Below are 17,236 nucleotides of genomic sequence, written 5' to 3' on the forward strand. Positions count from 1 at the left end.
CCCCTCCCCCTTCTCTGCTCACCCCTTTCCAGCCAAATCCCTGAACACAAATGAAGCAAATGACATTTGAAAAAAACACTCTTCTGCAATTTCTTTCTAAAGAAAATGGAGCATGTTTTCCACTGCATGCCAGAAGGTGAAGACTAGACATGCAGAAGGTACCTAATTAAAAGCACTAAACTTGGGAATAAAAAATGTCAGTCACAGGTTTTTTGATATACCCTGAAGTTTGTCAGAGATTTATTTGCAAAATCTTTGTAGTAAGGGCAAGTCAGCTACCCTGCTGAATACAATATTAAATATTATGGAATACATGATGCAGCTCTTCTCTGTTTTACATTTTCTTAATCTGATTTTATATTTTAAATGTACTCTTAAACCTTCTACTACATATTTAACTGACTGAAACAAAGACATTATTTTAAATTAATCAGTCACAGAGGTTCAGTGTGTTCATAACAATGTTCATTGCTTTTAGAAAAAGGGAACACTCATTTACTTTGTGTGATCTCCATAACAATAGACATGTTTATGAAATTTCACCAACTTTAAAAAATATGTTTCCAAAGATTTTAGGCATAACAAAGGATTTTATATCTTACTAATGTACAGATTTTGCTAGAGGGTTCTCTTAAAACTAGTTCATCAAATAGTCAGAAGTAAAGAACGGGAAACTCGTTTGTCCTGCTATCTGGCAAGAAAGGGGTTTTGTCCCTTTAAGGGCTCTCTTCAAGGATTTTTTAGAGATGTGATTTTATCATCTTCAGCAACACACTAGTGAAATATTTTTAAAGCAAATTTTAAACTAGGGTCCTGTAGACTGATATGCTCTGAGTAAATATGACAATGACGCACACCTGTTTTTGTCAGTAAATTCAGAAACTAACAGTATATCCCTGGGGGTTGGCAAATGCCTCTTCAATGGCTTCATTACCACTTGAATGGCTCTTTAACGGTTTGTTGTGCTAATAGGTCTGGCAGGCTGGAGGCTTTTTCACTTTTAAAAAACAATGAGGAGTCCGGTGGCACCTTAAAGACTGACAGATTTATTTGGACATAAGCTTTCATGGGTAAAAACCCCACTTCTTCAGATGCGTGGAGTTTCACTTAAGTTACTAGATCCCCTCCGGAGTAAGAGTCCCCAGGCTGCAGCAGCCAGCTATGGGAGCCTGCAGGAAGGGTCAGAACAGGGATAGGAAGAGGTGGGAGGGTGGACACTAAAACCCAGGGGTGCCCCAAATTTTCGGGTGTCCTATGCAGCCGCGTATGCTGCATATGCCTAAGGATGGCCCTGCCGGGAGTCATCGTAGGTGATGGTTTATATTTAATAATTATTGGCTGGTTTCTCAGCCCCTCTGTGGTGACCACAGTGACCAGGCCCAGACATGGTGACCACCTGAGCAGGAAGCTCCAATTATCAGAGCAGGAGACCAGGCCACATCCCTGGTAGCTGGTTCTGGACACACGCTTGTGGGTAGTACAGAGGCTCTGCGCCAGTGGTGAGCAACCTGCGGCCCACACACGGCCCATCAGGGTAATCCGCTAGTGGGTTGTGAGACAGGTTGTTTACATTGACCGTCTGCAGGCACAGACGCCCGCAGCTCCCAGTGGCCACGGTTTGCCATTCCTGGGCAATGAGAGCTGCGGGAAGTGGCGCAGTTCGCAGGGACTTGCTGGCCACCGCTTCCCACAGCTCCCATTGGCCGGGAATGGCGAGCCGCGGCCACTGGGAGCTGCGGTTGGCCGTGCCTGGGAACGGTCAATGTAAACAAACTGTCTCACAGCCTGCCAGCGGATTACCCTGATGGGCCGCGTGCGGCCCGCAGGCCACAGGTTGCCCACTACTGCTCTGAGCTGTCGGGGTGCAACACTGCAATGGTAGGGAGCTCAGCCTCATCTCAGTCTGCCAGGTGCTGGCACATGTAAGCAGAGTCTGAATGAGCTCTCCCCTGACATCTAATGGTGAGCTGTGGAAAAAGACTTCAGAAGCTGATCTCGTTTGTATGGACACACCCACCCTGCCTAGGTGCTCAGCTTGATGGGATTGCTTCCCCAAATGATTACTTGTGGCTGGTGTTGGATCCCCAGTCTCCTTGTTATTGGGGCAGGAGTAATAAAGGGTTGTTATCTTTGTTGTGTGAACCGAGGGCAGCAGAACTGTACTTGGCATACCCCGATGTAGGGACTCACCCTCAACTGAATGGCACTCGCTAGGCAAGGGACATGGGTTCCAAAGTCCAATGAGTTGAGAGAAGGTGGGTAGGTACTTGTACTTGGTGGTGTAGGCCCTGTTTAAGAGTCCTAAACACTATTTAACTTGTTCTTTTTCTGTAGTGCCTGGTGTGTATCAAGACTAGATTAAATTAGTTTGTTTTCTAATGCAGAAGTTTCTACATCCCAAAAACCCCCCACTATAAGTGGCCTATTTGTTGGCCACTCTGAGCAGAAAGGCCAAAAATTAATTGTCCGTGAAGAATTAAATCACTACTCAGCATTAGAAGGAATCTCCATGTAGGCAGGGCAGGGCAGGGCACATTGGTAAAGCAATGTGAGGAAAACTTGTCCTGCCACTGTCAATGTTGTGTGTCAATAGAAGACATCAGCACCAGGCTTGTCATTCTGGTGTCTTTCATAAGCAAAGGAAAGGAAAATAAAATGTTATTGTAGCTCATCTGTACCCAGTTCAGCTGCTCTGCGGACTGTCACATGATCTTTCATAGGCATTTTGCCTAATTTAACCTGGATTAAACTAAATTTCAAAAGTGAAATTAAGAGGTATAGAGAAAGTTTAGTTATATTTTTGTTCCAGGCACTGGGTGTCAGATTAGCAAATTGTTTGTTTGTTTATAAATAAAGTATTGTTAATTTACAACTAAGAGTCAAATTCTGTCCTTGGATTTGCAGCCACAATCCCCGCTCACATTAATGGAAACTCCATGAGCATATCCAAAAATAGAATTTGAGGCTTTTATTATTCAACACTCACTCAAAATGGTCAGTCTCCAGTGACCTTCCTATACACATGACAAAATGGTAAAGGAAATACTGGTCTGTTGAGTGCTGAATCTCACCATCCTCCAGCATGGCTAAGAAACCTCTCAGCAAAGTTGCTTGGGGGACAATAAAATAAAATAAATAGCTAAATCGATTCCTTATTATTTTGAGCTTTTATCCCATATTTTTAAGCTTCCAGTATTTACAGAAGCTGATAGTAATTAATTCTCCTACCTCAGAGCTGGTACCATGTGTTAGTTCAGATCTGGCTCAGTTATTCTGGGCAGTGAGTTAAATCCTAGTCAGATGAGAAGCTCAGTGCTTCCTACTTGTGCCTGAAGGGCCAGCAGATTAAAGAGTTGTGTTTAGGGACAAGATCTTCTGGTTTCACACTGTTTAATTTTATTAACTCCACTCTTCAGTCTATAATCAATGGAATGCAGTAAGCAAACTATTACAGGATCATGGACAGTGGGAGACTTGACAGCAAATCACAAGGTAACTGTCCTTTTGCTTTCTTTACTGGCCAAAATATTGCCCATAACTAACAGGCAGTTAATGTGCATGTTTCCCTGAGTGACTGAAATGAAGGGATTTTTCACAGTTTAATGTCAAAAGGTTTATTGAGAGAGCTCTTCAAACTGTGACTTGATGAGAGGGTTGAACATTTTCATTTAAAAAAAAAGGTTTCAGAGTAGCAGCCGAGTTAGTCTGTATCCGCAAAAAAATTTTTTTTTTATTAAAAATAAAACTGTTCCGAAGGGAAGAAGCTGGAGTGCTAGAGCTGGAATAAAGAATCCAGATTTTCTTACATTAGCACTAATAGCAAATAATAATAATAATAATTAATAATAACTTCAATTTCCATGGCACTTCTCATTCTTGTACTGTAGCTTGTTAAAGTTTACAAGGGAAATCTAATCCAACCTAATACTAATAATGGAGTGCAAGCCGCTGCTGAAAGGTCCTAGAAGCCCCAGCAAGGTAAGCAGAACTATCCTTACCGGTAAAGATGCCTGCGGGGTATGGAGTTTTGTAACTTTACTAATGATTTGCAAATGAAACATCCTCCAGTTGTTTTGTGCTGTACCTTTAAATCAGAATCTCACAAAAGAAATAATTAGGCTTATAAGGAAATGGATTTGAGACTTTTCTCCCACATAAAAGGAGGTTGTCGTGGAACTGTTCCTTAGCCCCACCGTGAAGTTAAATGGAGCAGCCTTTTGGTTAGTGTCCTGTTTCTAAATTGATGTAATAATGTCACAAAATGCCATGGCTGGGCAGCTCACACAAGTACAGATATGGTTCCTACTTTGAAGAACATAGCTCTAAACTCAACATGACATAGCAAGTGAAAGTTATAAACAGACAGAGATGGGCAGAATTGGGAAAGGAAGGACAATCATCAGATCACACAGTTACTTAGTATGCCATGTGTGTACCTTAATGATTTTGTTACTTTTTTTTTAAAGAATGGAGCTCCGCACCCATGTGGTGTTTAACCTTGCCTCCAATACCAGATGTTCCCTTAGGATCTTTTCAGAAAAAAAAATCAGAACTGAAGTAGGAGTCTCAGTGCAGATTATAAGAAGGATTCAACCCAAAATGTAACAGCTTTAGTTCAAATTAAATAAGGCAATGAATATGCTTCCATAGCAATAAAATAATAATTCTTATCAGTTTGTCTGTAGAGTTCAAAGTACACAAAAGGTTAAAATCCCTGTCTTAGAGATGGTAAACTGAGGCACAGGGTGGTTTAAATGGCTTACTCAGGTTACACAAGGAGTCAGTAACAGAGTCGGGACTAGAACCTATGAGTTCTGGCTCCTATTTCCATAACAGGCCTGTTGAATTGCACTGTTCCTCAATGATGCTGCATTTTTGGAGGGCTTCGTCTGCATAACTATATTATTTGTTGTTTATTCAGCATCAACTATACTTAATTTTTTTATGTCCATATGCTGTAGGTCCAGAACAGTGACCCTATGGCTGTGGTAGGTGCTAACAGAAACCTTTTTGCCTTAGAGTGAATACAGTGTTGTTAGCATTGTAAAGACTTGTCGTGCTCATAAGAAGAATGTGGGGACATTTCTAAGAGTAGAAGCCAGTAATGAGTTAATCCATCAAGTGATTAATTATAAAAATAATAATTCTGTACAATTACAAGTAAGAAATCATGAGACAAGAGCAACAGTTGGTGGTTGTTGTCTGATTTGGCTGCAGCACTATGCGAGTCACACGGAGGCGACACGTAACCGTTGAAAGTGGGGGGAGGAGCACAATTTAAAGGTTTGGCCACCCTCCCGAACAGCTCACGTCATGGCCCCCCATAGGCAGGCCCCTCCCCTTACCCTCAGTCTTCCTTCCCTGAAAGCAGTAGTCCCTCCCTGCAGCACCCAGCTGTTGCTCCTGCCTCTCACCCGGCCTCCGAAGTCAATTTATTGGCTCAGCTCCGCCAGCTGCCCTGCAGGGAGGGGCCCGGTGGCACCATGTGACCGAGCATGGGGCCAGCTCTGAGTCAATAGGAAACCCACACGTGGGAGCCCCTGGAGGTTGGGTGGTTTCCAGCCTGGCTTCCAAGGTCCCGCTGGCTGGGGCTCCTGTGCATTAGCCACCCCATGGCCCTGGTTATATTCCACAAGGTCCCTGAGTGAGTCCTGAACAAACACCAGGGCAGGTGCCCTGCCCCATGGGCTGGCGGTGACCCCACCGTGGGCCCAGCCCTGCAAGCCTCGGGCAAGTGCGGAATTTGCCCCACACACATGGCCCCATTGGCCTGGCTGGAGGGTCGCTGTGGGTCAGCGCCAGCATGAGATGAGCCTGCAAAGGGGGAGGACAAAGAAGGAGCAGCTCGCTATTGCTGGCATCTCTGCTTTGAAATAAACTACTGTGCACTCATGTTTTGAACCTCCTCCCTGCAAAAAAAGAAATAAAAATATAAGCCCTGGCAGAAATCTGGGGGGGCGGCATGTGGCCCCGCGTGTCCACCCCCATGCATCACCTCCGGATATGGGCCATAGTGGGCAACCTCCCTATCTTCAGCACTCTTAGTTGCTATTAGTAATGACCTTTTTTCTAGCTGTGAAAAGAGAAGGGCAAGAGGCAACAGAACAATTCTGCATATGGTTAAATGAAGGCACAGTTCTAAAACCATTGTTTCTCATTAAAAATAAAAGTACATAAACACCTTGCAATGGGTGGTGAGAGTCTTTTTGCACAGAACTGCCTCATGAGTCACAGTGACAGAACAAGGGCCTTATTTCTGCCTCTGCATTTCAGTGCAAGAGAAAAACCTCTGGACCATGGGTTGATCTTGCATGGCTCTATGCCCCCTTGTTGTTTCTTTACATATATCGTTAATGTTAATCCATTAATAGTTAATAGCCATTCACCTCTATTAGATATGTTAGAACCTATATAGATAGACATGCCTTTGTGAGAACCAGGCGTTGTATCAGCTTAGGCAGTCACATGCCCTCAAAGTACCAAGCAAAGCTGCTGTTCTGTTTCCTAAATTCCAGCTTGCCGCTTAGGAGATGTGTGCAACTATTTGGTGTTACTGAAAGGCAGCGTGTGTTACCATCTCTGCTCTAGTTTCACTGAAGCTGTTCCTGCATTGTCCTTCACATCACACAGAAAGGCTTTTGAGCCTCAGATAACTGTTCACATCTAATGGGAACACTCCTTGCCAAGCCAAGGGGAAATGCATTTTCTACCACAGACTTATGTGAAATGTTGCTAGGACTCTACCCAAATGCTCTGAGTCCAGACATAAATGATGAATTGGTGTTCTGGATTTTTCTCCCAGGCTGGTTAGAGACTGAAATCACACTAATAGTCTAGGCTCCATCATGTCTCATGCCCTGGTTATTCTTTGTTTCTTTCTATAGCTGCCCAGCCGGACACTGTTTCTGGCTGTTTGTGCTGTTGGAATTGGAGGGACATTTCAATATGGATATAATGTTTCCATTATCAATGCACCCACCGAGGTAAGGCACCATCTTATTGTTCCCATGCTTGTGCATTTTGGGCCCCGTCCTGTTCCGCTGATCTCAATGGCAAAACTCACATTGACTTCAGTGGGAGCAGGAGACCTTTCATTTGTAGGATTCTGGATGATTCTCTGAGTTTCCTACCAAGTTTCCAGTGAGTTTGTGTTCAGTTACATAGAACATTGATTTGGTCCATGTCTGATCAATACAGCAGAGAGTGCCAACTGACAATTATCAGAGGGACATAATCCTCGTTTGAGGTCTGTTTCAAGGGAAGGACCTAGATGATAAAATAAATCTTTTCACCCTTTAACTTCTGTGGCTGGCTTAGCACAAAGTGTTACAGGCAGGATCATGGCAGCTGATAGAAAAAGACATTTTTAGGGGGTCAAGAAATGTTGGGTTTCTTTAGACCTGAAAATGTCCCTCAAAAGCTGTCACCCAGCTTTTAGCTTCTGCGCCTGCTCTTAGTGGTCTTGAGTATCCTGCATATTTACCGTAGAGGACCCAGAGAGAATTGGGGTAGAATGGCCTTGTGAAAAAGATGGTTGTGCATTTCTGCTAACAGCAGACTTATTGGCCAATGAAATTATGCAGCTTTCATTTGTTATAACATGTAACGCTTTTAGTGTGGTTAAAATACACTAGCCATGAGAAGATAAGTTGTATGCTGGAAAGAGAGCGGGGGGTACGAAAATAGTGCTGTTTGTCTGCTCTTTGGATTTTTTGCTGACTAGAAACCATGAAGCCCACTGATTCCAGAGACTCTGAAAGTAAAATCTGCAGTCATTTCACAGTGGTAGGCACTGACTTCCTCTCTACCTGGGGGGTGCTCGACCCTCCGCCCCAGACTCTGATCCCACCCCCCTCTTCCCGCCCTTACTCTGCCCCCACTCCACCCTTTCCCCCAAGGCCACACCTCCCACCCCGCCTCTTCCCACACCCTCCCCTGAGCGCGCCCCCTCCCCACTCTTCCCCCTCCCTCCCAGCACCTCCTGCACAACGCAGAACAGCTGATCTACAGCAGGCAGGAGGCGATGGGAGGGAGAGGGAGAAGTTGATCAGCAGGGCTGCCAGCACAGGGGAGGCGCTGGCTGCTGGGAGGTGGTAAGCACACGCCAATTTTTTTCTGTGGGTGCTCCTGGAGCACCCACAGAGTTGGCGCCTATGATTTGGGGCATCTAGGACTGAGACATGGATAGTGGTAAAACACTATAAGCCATTAAAACCGGCTTAGAATGAAATTTCCATTGGATTCACTCAGTGTGTAGGTTAACAGTTTACAAATAAATGAAAGGTGTATGTCCCAAGGAAGAAGGAAGAATACTTAGGGTGGCTTAAGACAGCATTACTATGAGTCCTGGGATCAAATTAAGAAAAGGAAAATTTAGGCTGATTATCAGGATCAAGTTCCTAACAGTGAAATTTATTGAGTTGTGGAATAGTCACCCCTGGGAAGTGACATTCAAAACTAAACAGGCTAAAAGACTAAAAAGGGAACAAGCCTGCATTGGCTCCTTGGGAGATGAACTGTAGGTGACCTAATAGGTCTTTTCCACCTTAGCTTCCATCATTCCGTCCAGTGTCTGGAGCTTCTTGACAGACTCAGTTAATAAAAACCCCTGAGTAACTTTCCAAGACTAGTATCACATCACTTGTCTGAGTAGTGCAGAAATCCTGTCCTACTCTGAGATCTACATTAAGGGGGGGATTTTGAAAAGAGCACAAATGACTTTGGAGCATGAAACCTATTGAGAGTCACACCCACAACACCCACCCACGCCCCATTCATTCAGAATGATGTGAAAGCTCTTTATGAACTTTATATAGAAGGATCATTGACCCACTACTTAAAGGCAGTCACCCCTGAGATAAAGCATGACAGCAACACTGCACACAATAGTCTTTTGGAAGTAGGAAGACTATTTTGGGGCTGCACTAGTGAGTCAGGATTCTGCTAATTTGCAGCTAGTTAGTAGCATTTTTGTGTAACACAGCTCTACTGGGAATGGCTGATATTCAGTAAGATGTTTCCCCTTACACATATTGGCTCTGAGGATGGGATCTCAGGCATCTGGGCTAAGTGATCAATTGTTTATTGAGATTCAAGTTGATTCACCACTCTGCATTTTCAGCACATCCACAAATTCCTAAATGAAACTTGGAGCAGCCGCTATCAGACGGAACTGAATCCCAGCTTGCTAACTCTCCTCTGGTCTGTCATTGCTTCCATATTTTCCCTTGGAGGTCTGTGTGGAGCTCACATTGGAGGCAGCATGGCGATTAGATTAGGCAGGTGAGTTGAACATACCAATGGAAGCTTTGGCAGCAAATGGATGCTTGGCCTGTTTTCTTTTCCTTTTTTGTGACTGGAAAGCGATAAAAGCAAATGGAGAAAGAGCCCAGAAGAAAACATGCTTTATCCAGAAGACTCTTCCAGTTACCTAACTAGAAACAGAAATCAGTATTAGCTAATAAGGAAAGGGGACTTCTACTGGGAAGAAGAGCCCTGAATTACAACCCGCCAGTCCAGTTCTTCTGATCAAACCCTTATTTCTCCATATCAAATCAGGTCCCTTTATATTTAAGCATATGTGCACTCCATGCAGCATAAAACACATACAGTTACATAAAGAACATAGACATTGTAGGCATGTGCACAAGCACCCTGCATAGATATACAGCCTGCACACCAGTATACACATGCTGCCAGGGTTGGCCCTAAGTGTCCTGATGGCCAGGGTGGAAAACCCCCTCCCCACCTCCACCCGCTGCCTGTCTGAGGAGTGGGGGTGGGAGTGGAAGGAGTAGAACAACAGGGATGTGGTGCCCAGGATGGCTGGTAAGCTTTATTTGTGTTGGGTTTTTCAAAGCGGCAGCTGAGGCAGCGGGCACCAGAGCAAGGAACAGTGTCCCATGCTCTGAGAAAGGAGTCTTCTGTGAACATGACTGGGCCAAGGCAGGTGACTGACTGGGACCAGGACCTAGAGTCCAGCTCTTACCAACCTGCTCTCTCACATTCCTCTGGGTGGGGGTGGGGGGAGACTGCCCGCCTCTTAATAAATAACGGTGGAACACAGGCTGCCACAATCCCTCCTGCCCCACAACAGCACATGGCCCAGGGCACCTTGCCCAGCCCCACCCCCCCTGGCATCCCATTCCCTCCCATCCCTTTGGGCTCTTCCCATTCCCTCCCAGTCCACTGCAGTCCCAGAGCTGTGGTCTCCTCCCAGGCCCCTTCCCACGGGGCACCTTGCCCCACTGTCCTGATGAGCTCGCTTTGCACACGGAGAGCTGGGGAATAGGGGCAGAACAGTGTGTGGAAGGGAATGTAGGAACTCTGATTTCCCAGGGTGGCCAACTCAAAGGAGAGGCTGCTGGTGGGAGCCAGACCCACTAAATGAGAGCCACTGGAGTTGGCTTGCAGATACCTCTCTCCCTGGGTTGGGCAGGGACTGGAGCCAGGCCCGGTCTGGAGGTTCTGCATCATCTGCTCCCTTCTTTCCCATCCCCAGGGATTTGGTGCTCCCTGTATGTTGGTGCTGTTGTAGTACCAAAGGTGCTAACATAACCCAGTCACTGTCCAACACTAAACAGTGTTAAACAAGGTCCAGGATTGGTATACAGAGACCTCAGCCTGCTCAGTACCATGGCAAACGCACCATTAAAAATCCCTTTAACCTTTTATTAAAGATACAGAAAAAAAGGAAAAACAATTAAAACATTTGAAATGTAAAGTATTAAGGAAGGGTTCATTTTAATAACATCCCTTGTTCCCTTTCCCTTTAGCTGGAGAGAGTTTTACAAGGAAAAATCCCTTGTCTGGCAGTCTCTTAGATGGTATCAAAGACGGTAATACCTGTCCTTTGGGGAAAGAGAAGAAGTTAGTTGATACGGGCTGGAGCTGCTGTTAAAGTATGATTCTGTCTCATCTCAGTGGGTGTTGGGGTTCAGCTGGAGCTGGTAGGGGTGGCGATGTGATCTGGGTGCCTCTCTCTGGCCCGATATGATCAGGACACCCCTCAAGATTAGTATGAAGAAGGTCTGGGCTGCCAGGACATGGTAGGGGTGGCAGCTAAGATGGGAAGCTCTATCCAGTAGCCGCCATCTGTTCTTCCTTATTTTCCCCACAAAGTCTCTTTCTTTAAGGACCCAAAAAGGACTGATGGGTGCAACAGCCCATTCCCTTATCTTTTTTACACCAATTAGGCCTAAAATCCAACATACCAGTTTTGGTTAATTAATTTTCAGTTCCATGTCTTCTGTTTTTGCCAAGCATGATTTCAACATAGTCCTTAAACCATATCAGTAGGCCTTTCTGTTTAGACTAATTGAGTTTTTCTGTCTGCTTTTTGTACCTTTTCCCACCAACGTTTGTTATTATAGGTCAGGGGTAGGCAACCTATGGCACGCGTGCCGAAGGCGGCACACAAGCTGATTTTCAGTGGCACTCACACTGCCCGGGTCCTGCCCACCGATCCGGGGAGCTCTGCATTTTAATTTAATTTTAAATGAAGCTTCTTAAACATTTTAAAAACCTTATTTACTTTGCATACAACAATAATTTAGTTATATATTATAGACTTACAGAAAGAGACCTTCTAAAAACGTTAAAATGTATTACTGGCACGCGAAACCTTAAATTAGAGTGAATAAATGAAGACTCGGCACACCACTTCTGAAAGGTTGCCGACCCCTGTTATAGGTTATTGTGACATCTTCTGAACTTTTACATATTTTTGTAGTTGAGCTCACAATTAGAGTAAATTTATAGCCCCAGTAATCACAACACTGCCCAGGGCGGCCACCCTGATCGCCCATCCTTTGAGCCAGTCCTGCATGCTGCACAGAATGCATACACTTCACAGGTATTCCATAAACACCTTGCATGCAAATAAAGAAACATACTCCATGTGCATGAGTGAGATCACATACACACACATTATTAGGCATGTTTGTTTTTAAACATAAAGTAGACAGGCATCAGGTCTCCTAATTTCCAGTGAGTACTGTATTGTTGAAATGCAAAGCCTTTTCTCCATACTATTATAACGCATTTTTCTTATAACAGTATGTTTCTGTGACCTTTGTTATTTTTACTTTTAGAAAAGGAGCTCTTCTGGTGAACAATTTCATAGCAATACTGGCTTCCATTTTAATGGGGATCAGTTTTCCAACAGGATTGTTTGAGTTATTGATGGTTGGCAGATTTTTGATTGGCGTAAACACAGGTAAATGCATTTATCTTCTTCTTGCCTTTAATAAACTATGGTGAATGGTATTAGAACATACAATTAATTATTATTATTATCATTATTAATTATAATCCTTTAGATATTGCTGTAAATTTACATGTTGCTTTACAGACTTGGAGACAGTGATGTTCCCCTACAATCGTAATGTAAATGGTACTAAATTCGAACAATATAGTATATCACTACTACAAACTTGTTTCTAGTTTTCTAGACTTTTTGCCCAGTAATCCCTTTTCTATCAAAATCCAGTGCCTAGCACAAACCTACTGCTATGGTATTGGCCTGGTTGTAATATGAACTCATTATACTGGTAATAATAGCAAAGAGAACTGTGTCAGATTGACAATATCCTGGACAAATCTTATGGATTTAAGATAAGTTAAACCTTACTGAAGTAAATCTAATTCAGTAAGGTTTAACTTAACACCTTTGGGGTCCATTGTTTTAAAAATGCAATTGTGTATATGTTATTGTGGAATTGTATGTAACTCCTCTAGGTGGAGGGGGTGCCAATGTAATTCCTCTGGCCACTTTGAAGCCACTTCCTGGAGAGGTTCGCAGGTACTACTTCAAACTGGATTCTCCAAGGACCAACAAAGAAAGAAAGAAAGGGTTTTTGGATAAATATCCTGGTTTTAAACAGGCTCAGGGCTTTCTTCCTGATCTAGCAAATGGATAGGACTCCTGGTCCACGAAGGGTCCCTTACAGAAGAGTTGGAAGGACTGGTCTACTGAGACCCTGTAAAACTCAGTGCTTGTTTTGAACTGAAGTTGTGATGAACTTGGAATCACAAGGAAACCCCTTGGCTAGGGTTTTGAAGGACTTCTCCTGCCAGAGCCCATGTTAGGGTTGGGGTGATCTCTGGTAAGCTTATTAGCGTGCATGTAGGTTTGTTTATTGTTTTTAATAGGTTTTCAATATACTGCTCTTACCTTAAGAATAAAAGAGGCTTGCATATCAAAGAGCTATGTGATAACTATAACTGGGCAGTCACACTATTATCCATCTCTGAAGAGAAAGCAAGCAGGCCTGCTTGAGCAGTCTGTCTCTGCTGGGAATAACATAGTGTAGGCAAGGAACTGGTCAGCCTGGAGACATCCCAGTCAGAAGTGAGAGAGGCTGTGCCTCCACGCAAGAGAGGTGGCAGCCAGGGGAGCCAGGAGCCGGAGTGCGGGTGCCATTGCTGAACCACAGAGTGGAAATATGGGTGTAGTTGTGACAAGAAACACTTCTGCTCTGACATACAGGGAGTGATGATTTAAACAATAGTATTGGCAGTGGGATCCCTAGCTCAAAAAAAATCAGCAATAGAGAAAGGGAAGATGTAAGGGTGGCTGAGAAAGGAACAGAGCAGGCTGGGTAGATTCTCGCAGCAGTAGCATAGAGGCAAAAGAACAAGGAGAGGAAAAACTCTGACGATCAGGGCAAGGCACCTGTGTCAGGAAATAGCATGAGCGTTAAGGGGCTAATCTACATTACTGCGCAACATCAGTGCAGCTTCACTGATGCAGCTGTGCCTCTGTAGCATGTCTGGTGAAGACATGCTATGCTGATGGGAGAGTGCTCTCCCGTTGGCATAACTACTCCACCTCGACGAGAGGCGGAAGCTATGTGGATGGGAGAGCGTCTCCTGCCAACATAGCGTGGTGTGGACAGCGCTTTAAATTGATGTAAGTTACGGTGCTCGGGCTGAGGGGGGGGAAGGTGTCATTTTCACACCCCTGAGTGACGTAACTTACATCAACCTAAGTTGTAGTGTAGACAAGCCCAAGGTGAGGTGATATCCAATAAAAGATTCACTCACCTTGTCTCTCTCATATCCTGGGGCCGACACAGCTACAACACCACTACAAACAGGAAATCATGTGACAGGCAAAATACCTCATCATACGTTGCAGCCTACTGCAGAAAAGACATGTCATGGTAGCATGATGCACCAGAAGTCATCCTAGTGATCATGGGACACTCCGGCTAATGTGTGTTCCATGACTCACTGTTTTGGCAGCAATGAATTTGGTCCCTCATATTCAACAGTAAAATAGGTCAAAATGCTTTAAGTGATTCACAGGCCCTTTGAAGTTTTAGAGATGACTAAAACAGGCAATTACAAAGTGTCAAGGAGCCAGCACAAGCTAATGTTCTGCTAAGGGAGTCTCAAAGCTGCACACATGCCCCTGATAGTCACTGTCCAAGTAGAACATGGTAACAGGACAAAGTGCCTTGGACACAGGTCCATACAGAATGTTATTTACCAAGTCAAAAGCTAATAAGGTTTAATTTATAACAGGAAAATGTTTCCTATTCTATTTATAGGTGTTGGAATCTGTGTGCAACCACTCTATATAGGGGAGGTTGCCCCAAAACATCTCCGAGGTGCTATGGCCATGGGCAGTTCCATATTTTTGACTGGAGGAATTCTGACAGGACAAATAATTGGTCTAAGGTTAGAAATATAGTCCTTTAGTGCCTTGAAATTACCAATTTCTAAAAGGTAACCAAACTCAGCAGTCACCTGCATTAGTCACCCAGCTTCTTCCCGTGGCTGTCTCTGTAGGGGGAAAGGGGGAAAATCCCTCCCATACTCACATTGATCAGCTAACTACTAGGTGACTTACATCATGTATCCATCCATCTGTAGGGTCTCCATGTGGAATCATTCTCTCTTTAACTGAGTCAGCCATAGCGACAGCTGTAAATTAGACACATTTATATGCTGAGATGGTATTTCAGCAAGCGTCTAGCTGAAGCTTTAGCGCAAAACAAGACAAGTGAGCTGAAACATGCAATTGAAAAGGGTGGAACTGAGAGTAAAGGAGTATTTGTTTATATGACATCCTGATAGAACTAGAAGGACCTGCACGTTAGAACATAAGAGCAGACATACTGGGTCAGACCAAAGGTCCATTTAGCCCAGTATCCTGTCTTCCGACAGTGGCCAATGCCAGATGCCCCAAAGGGAATGAACGGAACAGCTAATCATTGAGTGATCCATCCCCTGTCACCCATTCCCAGCTTCTGGCAAACAGAGGGTAGGGACACAGAACCTGATCTGAGGATACCAAAATTAAAAATTTCTTTCATTGAGTTTACCAAAGGCTTCCAGCGGTCATATCAGCCTCTGCTGGCTCCAGTACTCTGAATAATAGCACAATGTCTGCTGCTTCTCCCTTCCAGTGCCCAGAACCTTCTGAAGTCTCTTTTCCTTTACCTTATCCCCAACTCTTGAACTCCTCTTCCTGCACTGGCCATGAAGTGTTATCAGTAGGTATGAAGTGTCATCAGTGCTTTCCTATACCAATACTACACAGTTAAAAGGATCACAAGGGTAAGGTGGCCACTTTTAAGAATTTGTCCTTGTAGCATCTGTTAACATGTTTAAAGCAGCTATCAATATTTTAAATCCCATCGCATTTTTAACAAGTTTACATTGCCCAAAATACATCATGATGCAGGTCCCAGACATAAGCTGAATGAATTCCTCATGTTTTTAACTTGTTCTAAATTTAATTTCACATTACTGGAAGGTCCTGGCTTGGCAGGTCCTGAAGGCAGAGGTCCTTAGAAACAGTGCAGCATAGACAACAGCAGGGCAAGTTTCCCCTGTTGATTTGTCCCAACTCTTAGTGGGTGGTACCTAGTTTGGGGTGAAGAGGCAGTTAATTCTCCTTATGCCATTAATTCTCTTGCCTCTCTGTTGAAGCTGACAAGAAATGGGTGACTTTTGTAACAGAGAGACCTTTCACCTAGGAACTGGACTATTTTTCATAGGATCAGTATCTCATTTCTAGCAGAGCACTGAAAGGCCATCAGCAGATACTTACTTTATTTTTGTTTTTCACTCAGGGAATTACTTGGTGGAGAAAAGTATTGGCCTTTCTTGCTCTCCAGCAGCTGTTTCCCAGCATTAGCCCAACTATTCTTTCTCCCATGGTTTCCTGAAAGTCCCAGGTATCTTCTTATTGACAGAGGGGATGAGATGAAATGCACCAAGGGTAAGTTACAGCACTTACTCTCTCTTCCTAGCCCTCTGAAACCACAAGATGAATATATTTCGCTCCTCTCTCTTCTCTTCATCTCCCCTGCACAAGTCCCATCTCCCTTCCCTCTCTCAAGAGAATCCTAAAACCCTACAGCCCATGTTCCTTTCCCAGCAGGCTCACAGCCCTGACACTGCTGGCTCACCTGACCTCATCTACCTGCTCACATCCCCTGGCTATAGGTCATTTCTCTCTGAGCTCCATGCTAGTTTCTTTGGGCCTATATCCTGACCACTGAATATATGCCACTGTCCCTTGCAGGAGGGACTGGGCACTGCCTGGGCGAGGGGTTAGGAACTGGCAGGAAGGAGAGGCAGGAGGTGTCTGTTGTACAGGCCAGCAAAGGAGATGGGTTCTTGGCAGGACTGGTGTTGTCAACTCTTCCAGGTGGGAATTGGCTGGAGCCAGTCTATGATGATCTGAGAAGCAATCCTTTGCATTTCAGCTGGTCTGGGGAAAACCTGTTTGATTGTCTGTCTGCCTTCCCCACCTGCCTGCCTCCTGGGGAAGAACAGCCAATCAGGGCTGCTGCAGGAAGCAGGCAGAGCTCTCCCCTCTCCTCAGGAGCTCAGAAGACATTTTGGGGTAGGGGAGGGAGCAATTTATACCATTACCACATGAGGGGAGGGAGGAGCAGAAAGAGCTAAGCAGTTCACAACAGCTATGTTTTCTCCTCCTCTCTCTCCCATTGTGAATAATGGGTCACTCTGCTCCCTGTTCCTCTCCCTCCCATCCTGGAGAGGGTAAAGGACCCCTCGAACTGCCCCCCTAGACCTGGATAGGGGGAGAAGAGGACCATACCCCACCTATCAACCCCTCTCCTGAGAGAGGGGAGTGAAGAACTCCAAGAACTGCAGGCGGAGAAGAGGTGGGAAGGTGAATAATTGCAGGGTTGGGCAAGCATGACTGCCAACGTGGCCTGTTACTTCCTATTCAGCCAAGGGTGGCTCATGATAA

General features: G+C 44.7%; 1 protein-coding gene across 1 annotated transcript in view; it reads left to right on the plus strand.

Moving 5' to 3' along the window:
* Positions 1-3,426: 3,426 nt before the first annotated feature.
* The window catches only part of LOC112104526 (solute carrier family 2, facilitated glucose transporter member 11-like), a 29,555-nt gene continuing 15,745 nt past the window's right edge, over positions 3,427-17,236 (plus strand). The window contains exons 1-6 of the mRNA XM_024196913.3: positions 3,427-3,492; positions 6,885-6,983; positions 9,122-9,282; positions 12,093-12,217; positions 14,556-14,685; positions 16,086-16,234. Coding sequence (XP_024052681.2) covers positions 3,427-3,492; positions 6,885-6,983; positions 9,122-9,282; positions 12,093-12,217; positions 14,556-14,685; positions 16,086-16,234 — 730 coding nt within the window. The remainder of the gene's footprint in view (positions 3,493-6,884; positions 6,984-9,121; positions 9,283-12,092; positions 12,218-14,555; positions 14,686-16,085; positions 16,235-17,236) is intronic.

The sequence above is a fragment of the Terrapene carolina genome, unplaced genomic scaffold, assembly GCF_002925995.2.
Source record: "Terrapene carolina triunguis isolate 2854851 unplaced genomic scaffold, T_m_triunguis-2.0 Scaffold234, whole genome shotgun sequence".
Classification (NCBI taxonomy): Eukaryota; Metazoa; Chordata; order Testudines; family Emydidae; genus Terrapene; species Terrapene triunguis.